The sequence below is a fragment of the Lactuca serriola genome, chromosome 4 (genome assembly GCF_051521515.1).
Source record: "Lactuca serriola cultivar US96UC23 chromosome 4, Lser_US96UC23_V15, whole genome shotgun sequence".
NCBI classification, from domain to species: domain Eukaryota; kingdom Viridiplantae; phylum Streptophyta; class Magnoliopsida; order Asterales; family Asteraceae; genus Lactuca; species Lactuca serriola.
The window spans coordinates 319,364,701-319,382,892 of NC_136411.1; the positions used below are offsets into that span (position 1 = coordinate 319,364,701).

The 18,192-nt window shown below is 33.9% G+C and overlaps 2 protein-coding genes and 1 long non-coding RNA gene across 3 annotated transcripts; 2 read left to right on the forward strand and 1 right to left on the reverse strand.

The window, feature by feature from the left end:
• Positions 1-4,254: 4,254 nt before the first annotated feature.
• LOC145099546 (alpha-glucosidase-like) lies at positions 4,255-14,546 on the reverse strand. The gene is made up of 5 exons (XM_079037108.1): positions 14,539-14,546; positions 13,194-13,891; positions 7,110-7,340; positions 6,310-6,956; positions 4,255-5,280 (listed from the first exon to the last, which is right to left on the reverse strand). The coding sequence occupies exons 1-5, from the start codon at positions 14,544-14,546 to the stop codon at positions 4,387-4,389; spliced, it is 2,478 nt and encodes an 825-aa protein (XP_078893234.1). The 3' UTR covers positions 4,255-4,386.
• On the forward strand, positions 9,580-10,963 carry LOC145100694 (uncharacterized). The gene is made up of 3 exons (XR_013705203.1): positions 9,580-9,649; positions 9,740-9,805; positions 10,628-10,963. It is a non-coding gene; the product is annotated as an uncharacterized LOC145100694 (long non-coding RNA).
• A 603-nt stretch (positions 14,547-15,149) lies between the features above and the next one.
• Positions 15,150-16,142, forward strand: LOC145099547 (uncharacterized). Its single transcript, XM_079037109.1, has one exon. The coding sequence runs from the start codon at positions 15,150-15,152 to the stop codon at positions 16,140-16,142; it is 993 nt and encodes a 330-aa protein (XP_078893235.1).
• Positions 16,143-18,192: the final 2,050 nt, after the last annotated feature.

Here is an 18,192-nt window from a genome sequence, read left to right on the forward strand (position 1 = left end):
AGTTTACGGCTGTAAACTCATGGTGAGTAGTCCCTGGGCCGTAAACATAGTGTTGGGAGTTTACTCTCGGAGAGTAAACTCCATTCCTAATCCATACACACCTTTAGATGCTACCCGGGACACCCCAAACACTTAACCAAAGTGTTTTCCGCTCCTTTGAGCGCGTATACTTGTTTAATTAGTATTAAATATAATAATTGTATTTGAACATATGTTATCATATGTTAAATAGGTCATTGAGTGTGTTCGAGTCCTTGCGTGACACCGAACGCCCAACCGGCACCCTCGTCGAACCTACTTGCACCAGGTGAGTTCATACCCCTGAATGAACCTTTTAAATGTTTTTACATGTTTTATAGGGGGGGAATACAAGTTAAACAAGCCAATTATCATATCAATCACATGTGATTGATAACCCGCATGCACAAGATTTTACCACACTTTACACTGTTTTACCAAGTAGGACACTATAATGGTTTTCAAAAAGGTTTTCAATTGTTCAAAACTCTTACTTACACTGTTTTAGCTAAATTCATTTTAAACGGGTTTATAAAGGTTCCAAAGATATTTAAAGGCTTTCAAACTGATTTTACCAAAGAATACCAAAATGTGATTTTCCTAAGTATAAAGGTTTTCCCAAGGTTTTTCTTCAAAGTTCTCTTTCACGTTATATACTTTTACTTGTTAGACATCACTGCTTCGCTTTCATGTATTTTAAACTCCTACTCGATAACGCTTTCACTTCGTGATGCGTTTATACCTGTTATTGACTCTATTTCACTTATACTCGTTAGACGCTTTTACTTCACCAGTTGTCGTTTCCACTTCGTGATACACTTATACTTGGTACACTTATACTTCATGATTCGATTATCCCACTCTGTACGCTTATACTTCACGACTCGGATGTTCCACTGTACGCTTATACTTCACGACTCGGATGTTCCACTGTACGCTTATACTTCACAAGTCGGTTATTCCACACTGTACACTTATACTTCACAATATGATTCCACTTGATACACACTTAAGCGTAGTTAGATGTATGTTTGTGCTTGTATAGATGCATATAAATAATGATTGAAGGACTTAGGAAGGCTTGTCCTCCCTATTTCCTTTTCTTCGTTGAGATGTGGTCTGGTGGGATCGGATGTCCATCCGAAAGTCGTTTGATTCATTAGTTATATATTATGTACACAAGCATAGACATATTGGTTTACTTCAGTCAGTTCAGTTATGAGTCTCTACCTCTAGTTCAACACTTACATTAGAAACCCACTATTTGGAAGTCTCTACCCACTATTTGGGATGCATCTTCAGGACACGGCCTTCTCCGTCGTCTAGTTGGTAACCAGAGTCTCCTTTAGGGAGAGTGGACATTATGTGTATAGATCTATACGAGATTGACAACCCCGCACCTAGACTGCTAGCTACAGTCCCGGCCTACCAAGCCAACGGGTGACAAATGTCACATTTTATAGACGCTTGTAGGGTGTCTGGAACTCTAGTTAGTATGGTTACGAGTATCCCGGGTTACCTTATAATTCATGGCCTTAAGGTAACGGTATTCCACCGACAATTTACACTGTATGCTGGTAACTTATTTTCAGAGTCGCACTGTTTTGACCTTACAAGATGCATTTTTCATTTGATACTGTCTGGGGTATGTATTCACTGTTTTGACCTTACAAGACGTATCTTTCATTTGATACTGTCTGGGGTCTGTCTTCTCTGTTTTGACCTTACAAGACGTATCTTTCATTTGATACTGTCTGGGGTCTGTGTTCACTGTTTGAGACCTTACTAGCTGTACCTTTCATTTGGTACCTTCTGGGGTCTGTGCCTCCATTTGTTAGACTGAACCAGGCGTGTCGTTCGTTCGATACTTTCCTGGAGTCTATGATTCCTTGCCTTAGTCAGCAGTCCTCACTGCTGAGGCATATGTTATTCCCTGATGTCGTTTGCTTTCCTCAATAATCAAATTCAGTATTTTGATAATGATAGCAATTTAGGGAAAACTACTTTTTACCACATAACACTGACCAGTCTTGGTAGAAGGCTGCTTTTATTAAAGAAAATATAGGATTTTCTGGAAAGAACTCTAATGCACTGTAAACACTTAAACTACTACTTTACAAAGTTAATTGACAAAATGACACTAAATGCTTATGAACTCACCAGCATTTGTAAAAATGCTGATACTCGCTTTTCAAATAACTTTTATTCTCAGGTTAGCATTAGACAGGTACATCCTAGGAGCTGTTGATGAAGATAGCTTAGTACCACGTTGTATTTATTCTATTTGCTTGTATACTTTAATACGTTGTAATGTAACCATGTAAACCTATTACTATAATGTTTTGTTGTATAGACAGGTACAATGTTTTGTTGTACTTTGATTACTATAATGCATGTGTTGTGATACTTGACATGACGTCATCCACCCTAGAACGTTTCCGCCGTTCCGGTTTTGGGGTGTGACACAAGCCCAAGTCCTTTCACAATAACCCAAAAGTCTTCCTTTGCTAATGGGCCCAAAGTCCATGTCCAAAACTATTAATGGGCCTTATGGCCCAATAAGGCCCAACCATAGTAACCATGGCCCAAAACAAATAAATTGGAACACCAACTCAAAACATGACCAGACCCAATAACTGATTAAGGTCCAAAGGGCTTACAAGCCCAAACCCATCTGAGTGGGTACACCTTGTGTACTACTCCTGTATGCTCAGCATACTGAGTCCCTGAGATGTACGCGTTGCGTATGCTATATTACGCCCAACGTATAAGCAGATTAAGCACCTAATTCCATTAAGTACTTAATACTTGATGTTCTAACGTCCAATATCATATCTAAGTTCATTAAGATGTCCTAGGGCATAAAGTTGGCAACTTTTTGCCCTTGCATGCTATATGGGACTTCAAAACTTCATTCTTCACATTAGGACTTCATATAAAGCTTCAAACTCATGCATGGAGTCTAGATAACCTTCAAGCCAGCACCTTTATGCATCTAGTATGCTCACAAAGCTCAGATCTAACCATTTCAGTCTCTGGCTTAAGGATGCTTAAATAGGTGTCAAGTCCGAAAATTAGGGTTTGGTCCTCTGTCGCGTACACCCCGCGTACACGAAACTCCTTCGCGATCCTTCCTCCATGGTACGCTAAACGCACTCTTAGGTACGCCCAACGTACTAAAAGGGACCATTTTTGCCAACTAAATCATTTTAAAGGGTTAGAATGGTTTACCTGATTTGGAGTGTTACATTAGGGTTTGGTCCAAATGATATCAGGTTGCTTAAATAGGGTGCAAGTCAAGATATTAAAGTTTTAGCCACCTGACACATACGCCCTGTGTACCTGCTTGTACGCCTAGTGTACGAGCCTCATCCACCCGATGCGTAGATCTCGTGTACGCTAAGCGTACCAAATGTACGCCCAACGTACAGAGGGAGGGTCCTTTTTGCCAAAATGAAAATACGTGAAGGTGGACAAAGGAATACTTGGATTAGAGTGTTACATTGTCATACATGAAACAAAACATACAAATTGCAATAAAAACAATGTGAATAAGTTTTGTAAAGCCACTTTAATTTTGGTTCAGTTTTGTAAACAATCGACGACTTCCAAACCCCCGACAAAGTTGGGAATCTTCACTAGTTATAAATTAGGGTGGTGTGTTTCTAAAAATAAGATGTATAAAAAATATTATTAATGTAAGATCATTTTCGCTAACTATTTATTTTAAAGTTTTTTTTAATTGATTCATAATTTATTTTTATTTAATATCATTGGAATAGATTGTTTTTTGTGTATTTATATTGACCACTTAATATATTATATATTAAATGGTCAATACAATATAAAACTTTAAACATTTAACCCTTTTTGTTTTTAATATATTTTATTTTTACCTTTTTATTTATATTTTAATTTTAAATACTTTTCATTTATTTAACTACTTAATTATTTTTATCATAGTTTTTCACTTATTAAATGTTTATGTATTAATTTATAATGATAATCTTAATTTAAAATATTTTATATTAAAGTATAATATGTTTAATGACTAATAATTGAATGAGAAGGTTTTATGAACATTTTAGATAATAAATTTAATTAAAAAAAAAAAACTATCGAAAAAGCCTAACCATTTGAAGGGTTTATTTAATTAGAGGTTAAAAATATTAAAATAATAATTTAATAAAAATATTAAATAATAGAATAGGTTATTAAAGATGGTCTAAAAACTTTACTAAAAAGTAGATGTGTCCAATTATCACGTAATACTTCATCAAATGGGCTCTTACAATATCATCACGTATCCATCTGAAAATACGACCTTGGCCCTTCTTCACAAAGACGAAACTATAAAATTATCATTTTCTAAATTTTCTTTATATTGAATTCTGGACCGGGGCTCCCGCCGCGATCCATCGTGAACACAAACCCTTCACCAATCAACACATCCATACCCGTAAGCTCCATCGAACTGAAATTCCCTACACCACAAGACGTCGCTCTTTCGCCTAGTCCAAAACTATCACAACCCGTATTCCCAAACTTATTTTCGAACCCTAAAAACGTCATCTTCTCAATCTTCAACTTTCGACTCAACGCAAAACCTCCATTAACGACTTCCGATGTCATAATCACATTTCTATACTCAAAGTGGGCGGAGAATCTCACCAAAGTCCAGTTACCACCGTCTCTGCCAAACCCTAAATCCTCCCCATCGTCCAAAAACACCTCGCCGGTGGTATTCCCAGTCTGGCTAAGCACCACCAGTACGTGAAACGGCGACTCTCGGACTGAATCCGTCGTCAAACCTTCTCTCTGGAAGAACAATATGTTCCCTTCGCGGACATGAACATTTATACTGTCCGCCGGTGCGTCAAGCTTAACGTATCCCCCCGATTCCGCAATCACTGTATCTGTATAGTTGAATAGATTGAACCAGTTTCCTGATGGGAAGTATGCGTCGATGGAAACTGTGTTTGGGGTCAAAACCGGGGAGATTAATACACCATTTCCGAGGAGAAACTGTGTGCTGATATCGTAAGTGTTGGTGTCTTCCGGGAATGAGAAGAAGAGAGGTCGGGCGATGGGAGTGCCATTAAAATGGGCTTCGTACATTAACGTGTAGAAATAAGGGAGCATTTGGTAACGAAGGCTGAGGACTTTTCGAGATGTTGCTGCTACTGAATCCCAAAGGTAAAGCTCTTGTCTTGTGCTTTGTTTGTCCGAATGGTCCCTTGCAAATGGGTAAAAAGCACCTAACTGCATTTTTAGTTTTTTCTTATTAAATTATTGTATTTTGAAACATCTGTCAAACACTTGCTATAAAAGGATACATCTTTTAAAGCACAATGTTCTAAAAATATCGACTGTAAGATATAATAAACAAATCAATAAAAATAATTTGCAATTTCTTTCATTAGGAGTTTAGGACATTTTCAATTTGAAAACTATGGAGAAAATTGCATGTATTTGGAAGATATTGTTGTAATTGAGCATGTTTTTCAAAGTACAGTTTTGTAATAGGAAAAAGAAAATTGGAAACCGGTTGCTATAGTTAAGGAAAAACAATAAAAATATGATGCTAGTTTTGTATGTAACTCTATATTTTTATGATCCAACACTATCGTTTCACTTTTATGTGCCAAGAAACCATTCTATAATATTACATTTGGGCTAAAGGCAAGAAATAGCTATTTACTTTCACTTTTTAAGTATTATATATTTATAGTATCCTAGTTTTGTTTCTTTCTGTTATATTATCGTGCTTTCAGTATGCTTCTAAATTAGTTTGAAAAAATTACATGTCTATGACACGTACTTCCAATTTTTTTCTTATTAAAACCTTTGAAAAATCTACCAAATTATAATAGTGAAAATTGCTTTGTATTTGGAAGACATTGCTATAATTGGATATTTTTTTGCATTCAAATTATAATGTTGTAATAAGAAGAAATGAAACCATAATATTTTTGCTTGTGTTTCATCTTTTTGTTCGTCCATCTTGCTATAGCTATACTAGTAATTTCAAAAAGTCTCAAACTATTACATTTTAAATTGTTTTACTTCTTGAAATCTCTTAAAATTTTGTGCTTGAAGAGTATTTAAAATTTTTATGTTTACCATTTATCTTGTCATGGGTTCGCCTTTGTGAACTAGCAATTCTTTTTAGTAGGCTTTCTATCAATAACAATCCTTTCCTAATACTTGTTTTTCTTTCAGATAACTATACATTTTTTTTCTTCGAAAAGAGAGATAAATATACATTTCTTAACAGTTCATGACTCATACCTGAATCCATCGTTGGCAAAGTTCTTCCGTAGTATTTCCAGAAAAACCACAAATATCAGCCCCCGCCATCGGAATCCCAAACAACCCGAAATTCAAAATACTCGGAATGGAATACGCCAAATCGTCCCATGTGGCAGCATTATCTCCAGTCCAATGTGCTGTAAATCTTCCGGACCCCACAAACGTCGATCTCGAAAGTATAAACGGCCGTTTTCCTGTTATTTTGACCAAAGATGCCTTTGTTGACCTGGCTTCCAAAAATCCATACAAATTATGTGCATCATAAGCAGTGATGTTCCCAAAATGCAACGAACTTGCGGGAATGGTTTTATTATTAATCGGCATATTGATTCCGTAGTTGTTAATTTTATAAGGAGGGTTGTCGAGTTTTGAAGTGGGAATTGGAGGGGAGGAAATGAAATTTGATTCTTCATTCATGTCAAGCCAGATTCCATCGAATGGAAGAAGATTGTGGAATCTTTTGATTTCATTGCCCCAAAAGATTCTTCCTTTTGGATTTAAAAAATCGGGGAAATTAACAATTCCAGGCCAAACCTCGCCTACATATGGTATTCCTTCACGTTTTATATAGATATCGGCTTTTAGTCCTCTTATGTAAGTTTCATAACTTGTGTTCACGCTGATACCTATAAAGAGCCATTAATTATGTTAGACCAATATACCAAATTTACTCGAATGCAATACCATTTTATATTGGTTTAAATGAAAGAAATAGCAATTTATTTTTTCTTGATTTGTTTATTATTGGTGAGATTTTAAATAAAAATACGGATTAGTACCTGGATCTAATATGAGTACATATTTCTGACCATTTTGGTGAAGAGTTTTAACAAATGTTGACATTTTATCTAAAGGAAAATTGATGGGGTCTAAAGTGAAATCTTTATAAGCATCCATGTAGTCTATATCTGTCCACATAACTTCCAGCGGGATACTGGCGTTTGCGTATCCAGCAACGACATTCTCAAGATCATCAACATCTTTGTAACCCCATCGACACTGATGGAACCCTGTACTCATAAGCAAACGAATGTTTTTAGAATAATTTTGTAAACAAAATATCTAAATTCTAGAATTTGAGATGATCTACGTCTACGTGGTATGCAGTATACAATAATATAATTGAAATATTAACAAATGCATGTTGCTAAAAATATTATTTCATTCACCTGAACTTTTTAAATTGTAATTCTTATGTTAAATTGTTATAAAAAGTTGTAATTATTTCAAACATAAAATAAAATAAATACATATTTAAATCAAAATATCTCAATAACCTCTGTGTATGGAACATGACAGGAAAAAAAGTAGATTTAGTTTTGGATTTATTTTATTTTAACTATTGTTATGGTTAAGCAACAACACACATTTTAAGATAATATCACTTCAGTGGTTATAATTAGTTAAAAAAGTATTTGTTTGGAAAAAATTTACAGATATAAAAACATACTTTTGGTCATTTATTTGTTAATTTGGGTTTTGGTTAATTATAGCAATCAACTCGAAATTAAGTATTTTAACTAATTTTATAAATAGCTTTGATATTTTTTAGTTTTTATCGTGATTTTTCTAAACTATCAGTTATTGTTTTCAAGGTATTGTGATATGTTTTTTTTAGTAATATGCCAATCTAATTTAGATTATACATTTTACATTATATTTTTTTAAAACTATTTAAAAAAGTCTTTGAACAATTTTTTTGCAGTTTATTTCACGTTTGATGTTTTGAATATAACATTATATTTAAATTAACAAATTAAGTATATTTGTCAAATAATTATGAAGTGGTAGCATTAAAATATAATGTTTACATCCGATTCCAATTAATAAAATTTTAAATTAGGTAGAAAATAAAAAAGAAATAACATTGAAGCGTAATATATTAGTTTAATGTATTAATTAAAAGAGAAATTGAGAAGTCTTAGAAGTTATAAATGAATGCGTAATATATTAGTTTAATGTATTAATTAAAAGAGAAATTGAGAAGTCTTAGAAGTTATAAATGAATGCCTTTGAGGTCAAATGGTTTATATATATATATATATATATATATATATATATATATATATATATATATATATATATATATATATATATATATATATATATATATATATATAGGGAGTGGTTCAAATGAGAACCAAAAAAGGTTAAGAACCGTAAGTTCTTACGGTTCTTAACCTTTTTTGGTTTTCATTTGAACACACACACACACACACACACAAACACACATATATATATATATATATATATATATATATATATATATATATATATATATATATATATATATCTTTCTATTATAATAAAAAAATAGTTTTATTCTCCTTTTGACATGTGTCACTCTATTAGACATCTTAATTAATGTATATTCTATTCTTCTTTTGTCATGTGACACCCTATTATGTCTCTTAATTAATACATACCACTTGTCAACCTATGAATTTTTCATTTTAAATTTTAAATTTCTCTCTCTAAGTAAATTAAATTAATAACATTAATATAAAATTAATACAAATTATAAAATGATATAATTTCACATATTTATTTAAATCAATGATTATAATTTTATATAACTAAAAAATTTCCTAATTAATAATTTATTTAAAATAATTGATTAATAATTTTAAATTTTTATTATAAAAGTTTAATTAGCTTTATAACCGTGGTTCCCACGGGTTATAAACTAGTATATATATATATATATATATATATATATATATATATATATATATATATATATATATATATATATATATATATATATCCCATACTCTAATAAAAGAGTACCATTTACGCCACGTGACATTTGCTCAGCACCTCCGAAACTTATTTTCCCTCTCATTTCCTTTCAAATGCAATTACTATACTACCCTTTTATGGCTTCAAATTAGTCAACCTTATAATCTGCATAAAGATATTCATAACGAATCCCGTTAAATTTGCAACAAATTGATTGACTAACTATCATCTGCATAAAGATACCTAATTTTGCTTTCGTATTTTGAAAATCAAATCACACAATCTTATTTGCTCATCGGTTTAACCTATTAACTCCTTTATGTACGCTTAAATTTTCTCTGCTGGTCCCAATATATCTTCTTAATTTTTCAAAACATTGATCGTGCAAATCAGGGACGGAATCGAAAGATCACACACATCTTCTTCCTTTTTCTCTCTCGAACATCTGGACCCGGAGTTCTTGGTCTGTGTTTTGTTGCTCCTAATTTGATTTGATTTATTATTGCAGGTTTCTAAGTAATTTGAAGAGTTTGGTCCCGATGACATCAAATCGTCATTGAAACAAACAAATTTCAAGGTCACAATTTTTCCTTCATTCTCGCTACCTTATTGCAACCCTATCTCCCTCTTTCTCAAATTCTGATTTCTTCTCCACGTTAAATTGCAGGAGGTAGGCAGCGGTTCGGTTATATTGTCATCTTGGGATTATGGTATCATCAATTGGTTTAACAAGGTACGAATGTTAACGATGATGGATTCACTTTCAGAATTTCTGGTTCATGAATTCTTCTTATTGAGGTTCTTAATTCATGGTATTCAATTTTATTTTTTCTATTCTATCTTTCTGATCATTATAAGGTCTTTCTACTGAAAATTTGCTCCTTAGTTGTTTGAATTCTTGGGTAAAGTTTAGGGACAAACTCTGATTTAACCTAATTTCTCTCCAAAAGACATCTTCATGACTTTCTCAAAATAAATGAGAATTTTTGTATGGAAGCATAATAGAATCTGTTGTATTCTCCTTTGCCCTCCACTAATTACTGATGAAATCATTTCTCTAACACCTGAGACTGGTTCCCCTTGTCAACAAACCCATGAACAAGGTAATCTATCTCATTCTTTCATATTCTTTTTGAAAAAAAAACAATTCCAATCCTTGATTGGATGGAATGGAATTATGAAGGATTGGAATAAACAAGGTAATGAAAAAAGGGCTCGTATTTAATGAGGGATAAATTATTTTCTAGACTGAATAAACCTTTTGAATAAGAGTAAATGACTATTTTATCCTTCAATTTTGACAAACTATTTTCATAATGTTCATCAGTTTTTGACATGAGAGGAGTCGGGAGGATAATAGAAGAAGAGGAAATAGAAAAAATTAAGCCAGGTTTTTTTGGCTTCACAATAAATCATTAAACCCAAAATGGCATTCCAATTTTGTAGCCCAAAAAACATGTGTCGGAATGGTTCCTGCATCAGATTATAAAGCTTAGATGTTAAAAGCATTTTGGGCATTTATGATTTATGATTTTCAATTATTGTTGTTATTAAGGTGTAGGTTCAAATTGAACGTACTGGAATCACTTGGTCTTCCTCTTGCTGTGGTAAAAGGTATTGGTTGACAGACAAGGTTAAAGATATGTTTATCATTGATGTTTAAATGAAATGCAATTTGCATGCACTGAATTGTAGACTTCTACTAAAAAAAATTTGAAAAACTGGTCAGATCCATGATCTGATTTCCAGATACACGGCCAACAACCGACTACAGAGAAGCAGAATAGCGAAGGGAATTTCTTTATTTTAGGCATAAATTCTCTATTAAAAGCCTAACAACAATTGTTTTTTAAGAATTCCATGGATAATGGACTTATATCCTGCCTTGCAACATGACTCATTTGACTGCTAAACTCCTCATCTTTAAGTTTTTAAGATATGAGGGCATACTTCTTCTGCTTGATTTCAATTTCAGTTTACACCAAAAATTTGCAAACATTAATTCTTCCATAATAGTTGTAAATACTAAGTACTAATAATCGTAGTTAAAGAGTTACAATACCTTGAATTTGATTGATGGTTTAGTTCTTTTTGTATAAAATTGTTTTCTGTGATGTCAGTCAATCTCTCATCTTAAATTATGTCAAATTGGGTTTATGTTGAGTTGTCTTTGAGCTTTTTTTGGCTGGTTTTGTACCTTAACACATGAGATGAGGAGGCCCATGACATCAGCGTTGTCATAGGTATAGCCTCTCTGACATAAGGAAGCTGACTAGGGATAAGAATGATGACATTGTTTAGAAACCCCTTTCTCTAACTCCATTTTACTAAGACACACACTCATATGTCATTGATTACTAAGAATTTAGAATGGATGAATAGTAACTTTTGGGTGTTTCTTTTTGAATTAATAGAAAAAGGCTCAAACTTTAAAGTGGAAGTATATATACTTAGTATAAGTGGTCATTTGCGAGATATTAGGTTACAAATAGGGTAATAATAATTACGTCATGTTGTGAATTCATTTAATTAATATTAAGATACCTAATGAGGCCTTCATGCAAAAATCGCTTTGCATTAACATATTTAAACAAATAGAGACAACTTTTGACATCAATCTTATTCCATAATTATATAAGCAAATTGCAGAATAAATGTGGAAAGAACTATTATCAATCCATTGGCAACATTAGAAGATTAATTCTTCTATCCTCTTTTCACAAGTTATTTATATGGAAAATAAATATAATAAATTAACACTAGATTAAAAAAATTTGATTTAACATTTTTGTTGCATTTTAAGCTAATATTACATTTTGTTTGATTTTATGTTGATAGGATAATATTTTATTTTTTAGGTTATTTTTTGAAAAGAAATGAGTGTACTGCTGGTTTAAAAACACTTAATAATTATGTTTTACGTTTTTTATTTAAATATTCAATTTAATATGATGTTTTTGTTCGTGCATGCCTTTAAAATGCAGTCAAATTTATTTATTTTAAAATCCATTAAGAAATGTGAATTTTAGGTGAGTTCCTTTTGTAAATGAGATTCTAAGATAAGATATATATCATGAAAAAAAACGTTTTTTATCTTGAGTTATTTCATAAATTTATTAAAATGAAAAGAACGGAATTTTTTTTCCATTCCTCAAATATATATTACATTGTACAAATTAATGATTTCATCAAATATCTGAAATTACAAAACGTAAATTGGAAATTAATAACGGTATTTATATTTATTTTAAAACAAAAGTATTTATAGTTACTAAAAAACTTCAACTTTTGTAAGCTAACATATATATATATATATATATATATATATATATATATATATATATATATATATATATATATATATATATATATATATTTGCAAATATTTGATTAATCATTATAATTTAAATTATAAATAATGTTTTTCTTTTACAACCGTGGTTTCCATGGGTTTTAATCTAGTATATATATATATATATATATATATATATATATATATATATATATATATATATATCCTTATTCTAATAAAAAAATAAGTTTAATATCCTATTGACAAGTGTCATACAATTAGAACTCCTCATAAATGTTATATATCACCTATTATGTCACATGTTAACTTATTAATTATCCATTTCAAATTTCAAATTTTATATTTCCACTTTAATTACATTAAATTAATAATTGATTATCAATTTCGAATTTCAAATTAAATTTCCCACTCTAATTAAATTAATAATTGGATTCAAATTTCGAATTTTCTCACTCTAATTATATTAAATTAATAACATTAGATTGAAAAATAAAATAAAATTAATACATATTATAAGGTGATATAAGTTCACGTATTTATTTAAAACAACGATCATAATTTTATATAACTAAAAAAATATCTCTTAAGTAACAATTTATTTAAAATAATTGATTAATAATTTTGATTTTTTAATAAAATTGAATTAATTTTATAACCGTGGTTCTCACGGGTTATAAACTTGTTATATATATATATATATATATATATATATATATATATATATATATATATATATATATAATTTTTAAAAGGAAGAATGCACTCAAAATTTTAAGAATAAAGGTGGAAATTAGATAAATAAACTCACCGAAGGACCAATACGGCATGGGAGTAGGTCGGCCGATTAAACGGGTGTACTGATCCATGACTAATTTAGGCGACGCCCCAACAAAGAAGTAGAAGTCAAGAACGCCCCCAATTACCTTATACGTAATACCATTGCCTTGATAGGTAACATCCATCCCATTGCTATTGAGCAACAACACACCATGAGCAGTCCCTGCTGCCACTTTACCATCAGAATCCGACGATCTAACATCCATGTAATACGGATGTGATCCATATAGATTGAGATCGGGGTTAGCACTTCTGATATCAGCATTCCAAAGGGTTAGGGTTTGATTGTGTACTAATTTGAACGAATTCTTGATGTTCTCTCCAATGCCGTAGATGGATGATCGGTTAGCTGGAAGGGAAGATGTTAGTTCGAGGTACTGATCTTTGAAGATGAGGATAGTATCAGAGGTGTCGAAGAGTATATCGCCGGTGGAGCGACGGGTGATGGTGAACTCGAATTGGGTGGTTGTGTCGATGGTGCTATTGTGGAGGGTTAGGATGAGGTCGGAGGCAGGATCTGAGAGGAGCAGTTCTGTTGGAATTTGTTGGTTGGATATTGGGGTGAAATTGAAAGTTCGTGGTAGGCGTGGAAGGATGTGGGTTGGAAGTTCCCATCTTTGGTGCTTAGCATCGGTGATTCGGACCCTCAAACAATCGGTTGTTTCAAAGCTTTACAAGAAGCATAATTTGAATGTTTAAGTAATCTCCTTCGTTTATTAAGTATAGTGTGGCTGTCTATAATACATCTTTGAAAAACAACTATAAATTTTCCCTAAAGTGACCACGTTCGATCACTCCTATCATTTAATATAGTCTTCTATTGTATGTTTGATCTATTAGTCATGCAAATTAAATTATAGACAAAATATAAAAAAAAGAGATGTAGGGCATTTTGAAATATGTATGTGCCTTTAATTTTTAGTCTAACATGGTAACTAGTAATGAGTAATCGTATCTAGGGGTGGCAATTGATGACACGACACGACAAAATTACACGAAACGAAACAAAATTGTGACGAAATTGAAATTGAAATTCATGTTCATGTCGTGTTCGTGTCAAGTATAAATGACACGACATCGTGTCGAGTCGTGTTCGTGTTCAAAATTCGACACGAAATTGATGTGATTTAGCATTTGTATGTCGTGTTTTTCGTGTTTGCCGTGTTATGTATGATTAAATATTAATTAAATAAATTAATTGTTATATTATGTCATATTTGTCGTGTCGTGTTTGTTGTTTTTTAATCGTTTCGTTTTTCGTTTTTGTGTTAGTTGAAAAAAAACACGACATCATGTCGTTTCGTGTTACTAAAAACCTTGTCATTTTGTGTCGTGTCAGACAAAAACACGACACAATGACCCAATTTACCACCCCTAATCGTAGGGGTGAGCATTTGGACCGGTGGACCGGACCGGTGAACCGGACCGGACCGTTTTTTGGACCCCCGGGCCGGTTCTCGGTTCTAAGATTTCTCGCTGGTCCGGTCCGGTTTTTTTCCCGGTCCGGTCCGGTTTTTACCGGGTTTAGAACCGGTTGGACATGATTAAGATTTTTGTGACGTTTTTTAAGCACACATAACTCATTCGTTTTAAGTCAGATTGACCTGCGGTTTTTTCCAACATTTAGTTTATAATTTGTAGATGAATTTAGACTATAATTTTGTTTATTTTGGTATTATATTCACCGTGTTACATAAAGGAATCTAGATTATTCCAATGAATAGATAATCATAGATGTTTCACGTTTATCTGTTTTGTTTTTCATTATCTTTTACTGAATTTTAGGATCTCAGGATATATATATCCTGTTGGCTTTTGTTTGACAATAAGTTACGTAATGAATAAAAAGTGCAGAGCACAAATTCTCAATTAGATCTTTTATGGTATCAGAGCCTGTGATCTGTTAGGTCATAGGTTAACGAAGATCATGACAGGGGAGAAAGGAGACGGAAGCAAGAAGGACGGAGATGTCATTGATGCCAATTCACCCTTCTATATCCACCCGTCTGACTACCCGAAACAGATGCAGGTTAACGACATATTGAACGACAATAATTTCAGTGATTGGAAGCAGGAGATGACTAATTTTCTGTTTGCAAAGAATAAGATAGGACTGGTCGATGGATCAGTCAAGAAGCCGGAATCAACAGCACCTACATACATGGCTTGGATACGAGCCGGTGCCATGGTGAAGGGATGGATGACAATAGCCATGGAGAAAGACATTCGAACCAGTGTTAGATATGCAAATACTTCAGCCGAAATCTGGAAGGACCTTGAAGAAAGATTCGAGAAGGAGGGAGCACCACGTGCCTATGAGCTGAAACAGTCCTTAAATGCCACCAGACAAGATGGATCTTCTGTCTCTTCTTATTACAGGAAACTAAAGGCTGTGTGGGATGAACTGCAACTTGTTCTTCCTATGCCCCGTTGCACGTGTGACAAATGTGACTGTGAATTGGGAAAAAGATTGAGTGAACTTAAAGAAAGGGAGAAGATTTATGAGTTTATCATGGGACTCGATGATGATTTTTCTATCATCCGTACACAAATACTTGCCATGAAGCCAGCTCTGTCCTTGGGGGCAATATACCATCTAGTGGCTGAAGATGAGCAACAACAAGCAATTTCTGGAGGATCAAGAAGAGTTGGTGGTGAAGCAGCGGCTTTTCAAGTGAATTTAATGGGGAAGAAAAACGCACGAGGGCAAGGAACTCAATCAGCTAGCAAGCCCATTCCAAAGACATTCAAGCAAAGTAATGACAAGGCAGAAAAATGCACCTTTTATGGGAAAGAAGGTCATAATAAGGATGGGTGTTTCAAGAAGATAGGGTATCCAGACTGGTGGCCCGGGAAGAAGGATAAACCTAAGCCGAAGGCAGCTTGCGTGGAGATGGGTCCTAGTCCTATACCAGGGTGATGAGCAATATCACCTCTTTGTGGAACACTTCAAGGAGGAGTCATTTAATGAGACAATTCCGAAGGCTAACTTGGCAGGTAGAGAGAATCCTTATGATGGATGGGTCGTTGACTCGGGTGCTACCGATCACATAACCTATAGAAGTGATATTCTTGATAACAAAATCACATACACGAAGGAGGCACCCGTCATCATTCCTAATGGTGACAAAATACCTGTTATGGGGGAGGGTGAACATACCCTTCCAGGAGGCCTTAAGATTAATGGAGTCCTGCATGTTCCGAATTTCAATTATAATTTATTATCTGTGAATAAGCTTGCCAAGAACTTACATTGTGCTATAACCTTCTTTCCTGATTTCTTTGTGATGCAGAAGTTAGTAACGAGGGACTTGGTTGGTGCGGGTAACTGCAGTGGAGGACTATATCGAATGGGAACGATGGAGAAGAAAGCTTTCGTTACTACCTTTGAGGTTTGGCACAAGAGGCTAGGTCATCCATCTCCCAAGAAGATTTCTAGTTTAGGGTTTGTTAAAAATGTTTCTAAAAATGCTCAAGCTGAAGTGTGTGATGCTTGTTTTAAAGCTAAACACACAAGGCTTCCTTTTCCCATTAGTGAAATAAAGACTACAAATTGTTTTGATCTTATACATTGTGATGTGTGGGGAAAGTATAGAACCCCATCTTTTTCAAAGGCTTATTATTTTTTGACTATAGTAGATGATTTTAGTCGATCCCTATGGACATTTCTTCTCAGACATAAGCATGAGGCTAACACACAACTCATAAATTTTCACAAGATGGTCAAAACGCAGTTTGGGAAGGAGATCAAGCGTATAAGGTGTGACAACGGAGGAGAATTTGTCTCTCATAAAATGCATAGCTTTTATGCACAAGAGGGAATTGTCTTGGAGACTTCTTGTCCATATACACCCAACAAAATGGGGTGGTTGAATGCAAGCATAGACATTTGCTTGAGACGGCACGAGCCCTTCGTTTCCAGGGCAATCTTCCCAAGGCCTTTTGGGGAGAATGTATTTTGACCGCTACTTATGTGATCAACAGGCTTCCCTCGAAGGTGCTCAATGGGGTCACTCCCTATGAAGTTCTTTTTAATAAATCACCCACTTATGATCACATGAGAGTATTTGGATGTTTGGCCTACTACCGAAGCACAGAAACCGGTGGAGACAAGTTTGAGCCACGAGGAAGACCAGGCATCTTCGTTGGTTACCCACTGGGGACGAAGGGCTACAAAATTTATGACTTAGAGTACATAAGGTTAGTAGTCTCAAGAGATGTAAGATTTCTAGAACATGAATTTCCAGTGAAACGAATACAAGAAAGTAAGGAGACAAATGAAGAAGATGAACACCTCTTTGTCTTCACTGATAAGGAGGTCACCACGACTTCGGTTCAGCGTCCTTTCATCGTCGACAGCCACATCCGCGATGAAGCCCAAGATCATCACGATACTCTCGAACTAGACAATACTACCATCGATGAAAACAACGAACTCGTGGAGAGTGACAATCATGAGAACCAAGAAATCAGCAACACTGACAGCAACAGAGAGACCAGAACTCGATCTCAACCAGTTCGTTTCAAAGATTATGACGTACAACTGCCTCCTTCGATAAGTCATCCGCAACCCGCTGCCAATCGAGTCGCCTCCACGGTACATCCTCTCACTAATTATGTCTCATATGATAAATTTTCTAATGCTCACAAGTCCTTTTTAGCTGCCATCTCCACCCACGATGAGCCAAAGTTCTTTCATCAGGCTATTAAAAATGACCGATGGAAAGAAGCCATGCAAAGGGAGATCCAAGCTCTTGAACAAAATAACACTTGGGAACTTACATCGTTGCCCTCCGGAAAAAGAACTATAGATTCCAAGTGGGTCTATAAGATAAAGTACAAGCCAAATGGAGATATAGAACGCTACAAGGCCCGTCTTGTTGCTAAGGGTTACACCCAAATGGAAGGTGTGGATTTTCATGACACCTTTGCCCCGGTGGCTAAGCTTGTAACCATGCGTGTTCTACTCA

Coding starts and splice junctions, on each gene's coding strand:
- LOC145099547 (XM_079037109.1), top strand. CDS start 15,150: ATGACAGGGGAGAAAGGAGACGGAAGCAAGAAGGACGGAGATGTCATT.
- LOC145099546 (XM_079037108.1), bottom strand. Junction 7,341..13,193: donor CATGCCGTATTGGTCCTTCG/GTGAGTTTATTT, acceptor TTATGAGTACAG/GGTTCCATCAGTGTCGATGG. Junction 5,281..6,309: donor TTTGCCAACGATGGATTCAG/GTATGAGTCATG, acceptor CTAAAAATGCAG/TTAGGTGCTTTTTACCCATT.